General features: G+C 39.9%; 2 protein-coding genes across 2 annotated transcripts in view; one reads left to right on the top strand and one right to left on the bottom strand.

The window, feature by feature from the left end:
* The window catches only part of LOC118755047, a 12649-nt gene that overhangs the window by 7465 nt on the left and 2555 nt on the right, over positions 1–2629 (top strand). The window lies entirely within an intron of this gene.
* On the bottom strand, positions 644–2301 carry LOC118755048. The gene is made up of 2 exons (XM_036489906.1): positions 1869–2301; positions 644–1143 (listed from the first exon to the last, which is right to left on the bottom strand). Exons 1-2 carry the CDS (start codon positions 2299–2301, stop codon positions 644–646), a joined length of 933 nt encoding a protein of 310 aa, XP_036345799.1.

Here is a 2629-nt window from a genome sequence, read left to right as displayed (position 1 = left end):
AAAAAAAAAAAAAAAAAAAAAAATACGAAAGTTTGCCCCAATCAGGTTACTAAGCAAACGTAAGAAAATTATTGGAGTTCCAATAGTTTATTCCAAACATAAAAATCAGGTTTCTTTAAGGTATTTACTTTAGGTTCAAAAGAGGGTGTGTTGCATTCGCGTAAATTGTATATAGAAAATACCTTCACTTAAGAAGGCCTACCTGACTTATCTTCTGGGATAATTTAATCGCATGATCTTTATTTTCAACAAAAAAAAAAAAGAAAAAAAAAAATAATCGACCCAGCCTAATGTGCCTATGCAGATCCTTTACACAAATGAGAATGAAAGTCTCTACCAGAACAGGTTATCCAGACTACCATTAACATTTTTGTTTTTTCAAATCCTAAACGCAAACGCAAATTATTACGAAGATTTACAATAAACAAACGTAGGAAGAGTTTAGAAACTTTAAATTCTGTTTTTTACTAGGATAGCTACCCTGGTTCTGGTAAAGTATTCCATTCAACAAACTATTCAGTGCTACATAAACATTAAACAAACAAATAAATATTAAGCCCACAATCATATGTGAACTATTAATAAATGGAGTCACTTACCCTAACCCGTTCGACGTTGGTTGACTTGGGGGAGAGAAAATTCACTACCGCGCATTGCTGTTGGAGCGCTGGGGCATGGCGCCGCTTGTAACTGCACTAGCTGTTGCGATTACTTTACGGTGTTTTGGTGAGCCTGATTTCGCAGCAATCGGTATTTCACGGCTGGTGGCTGCCGGGGTTGATTTTGAAGTAGTCACGGGGGCGTTACACTTTGTTGGCTGCTTTGAACTGCGTTGCGGGCTGCCGCCAGTTGTGGTTGTAGTGGTTGCAGTTGACGGTAAAGTCGCTTTCACATCTGACACAACAACTGGAACTTGGCACGTTGCAATCGTCGGTTCGTCCTGCACAAATGTGCCTTGTTGTTCGAGTGAATGTGGCGCTGCCGCCTGTTGCGCTAAACGTAGAATTACTACACCGCGTGTTAATATACTTTCCAGGGCACCAGCCCGCAAATGCCGTCCTCCTAAGTCCAGACGCGTCCAAAGCGACTCATCACTGGCACATCTACCAAAACGTCGACAAACATAGCTGCAGCGTATTAACGCTTTTTTAGGAAGCCATTTAAAATTTGAAAAATAATCTCATCCGAAGATCCACCTAAACAAAAAGACTGCAGATTACATATACTAACAATACAAACGAAAAAAAAAAAAAACCTGCACCGCCTTTTGTTTAACACCAAGTAAAATTGACGGACGACAGCTAGCTCAGTTGGATGTGCTATTAGGCATATTTATGAATTTAAACCTTTGCGTTATTGCGCGTAGTGAAGAAATATTTTCCGAGGGGCTGTCGTCGGTGGAAGTTAGAAAATACGGTCCGGCCAATTCTTCCGCGATGCGACGAATTCCCCATCCATCCTTCTAATGATATGTTTAATACACAAATGGGTTGTTGTGGTGGTTCACTTATGCCCATTTTTCGTTCGCTCATAAAGCTTATACGACCATAAGGCTCCTCCTGATCTTTGACATGCACAATGAAGGACAGTCGGTTCTCACGGAAAGCATGAAAAAATATTTTCGTCCTTGTCCTGTAACGATTTGAAAGTCTTCATTCGGCTGCGAATCGGTCACACAATCATCTTTTAGTCAGCTACTAAAACAGGTTGAGACAAGAAATATTTAAACAGTCGCAAATTTAAATTAACTAAAAATCGAAAGAACTTCATTTGAAACTTATTGCTGTTAAAGATTACTAATTTAAGTAAAGATTATTAATTCGTTTTTAGAGAGCGAAAAGCATGAAATTTAAGATTAAACTGCTCGCCTGATTTTAGCACTGGTACCAAATTGCCTGCAAATTCCAAATAAATATCTTGGTCTTCGAGTACCTCAACATCGCGGCTCTTCGCTATCTCAGTGTCATACATCTTAATTTTACCGTCGTAACCACCGGATATTAATGTGTCTGGTGACATGGGATTTACCGCGCCAGCGCGCACATAATCCTCATGCTCTGCAAAAGTAAGCGTAGTTTTCTCAGTCCCAATGTCCCATAATTTAACCGTACGATCATCCGAGAAACTAGCTATAGGCAGTAGATCCTGATCACTATCGTATAAAGTATGCTCTCGCCAACTATCTCCATTGTCGGAGCGCAAAATTATGATTTCACGTTCCTTATCACGCAAAGAACCGAAATGCGGCACCTCTAACACAACTGGACCTAAAAATTTGGCCTCCACTGGAGATAATTCCATTATCCGGCTAACCAAAGCGATGCGACGAATTCCCCATCCATCCTTCAGGTCAACTGGGTTTTGACGTGCAAGGATGGGGTGCTTAATTGCGTGAATGGTATCCGTGACATATTTCTAACGGAAGCTGAAAGTAGAAGGTGAAAAATATTCAATTAAAATATTGTTGACAAAAATACACTACTTACCGTCTCGTGTCATTCAGGAAATGCTTGACTTAGGCTGCAATTCGATGAATGAAATGTCAACAATGATCGTAAATTTTACGCTATGTGAAAGCAACACCGCCTCAGTGTGGCACAGGGTATCACAAAAAAAAAAAAAAAAAAAA

Source organism: Rhagoletis pomonella, unplaced genomic scaffold, assembly GCF_013731165.1.
Source record: "Rhagoletis pomonella isolate Grant_MI unplaced genomic scaffold, Rhpom_1.0 Rhpom_scaffold_05195, whole genome shotgun sequence".
Taxonomy (NCBI): domain Eukaryota; kingdom Metazoa; phylum Arthropoda; class Insecta; order Diptera; family Tephritidae; genus Rhagoletis; species Rhagoletis pomonella.
Note: the sequence above shows the minus strand (reverse complement) of the source record. Positions and strands in the feature narration are given on the sequence as shown.

Bases quoted from the DNA above. Each gene is read 5' to 3' on its own strand.
- LOC118755048 (XM_036489906.1), bottom strand. From the start codon at position 2,301: ATGGAATTATCTCCAGTGGAGGCCAAATTTTTAGGTCCAGTTGTGTTA. The intron at 1,144-1,868 runs GCGAGCAGTTTA...TTCCTAAAAAAG, and splicing joins GGTACCAGTGCTAAAATCAG to CGTTAATACGCTGCAGCTAT.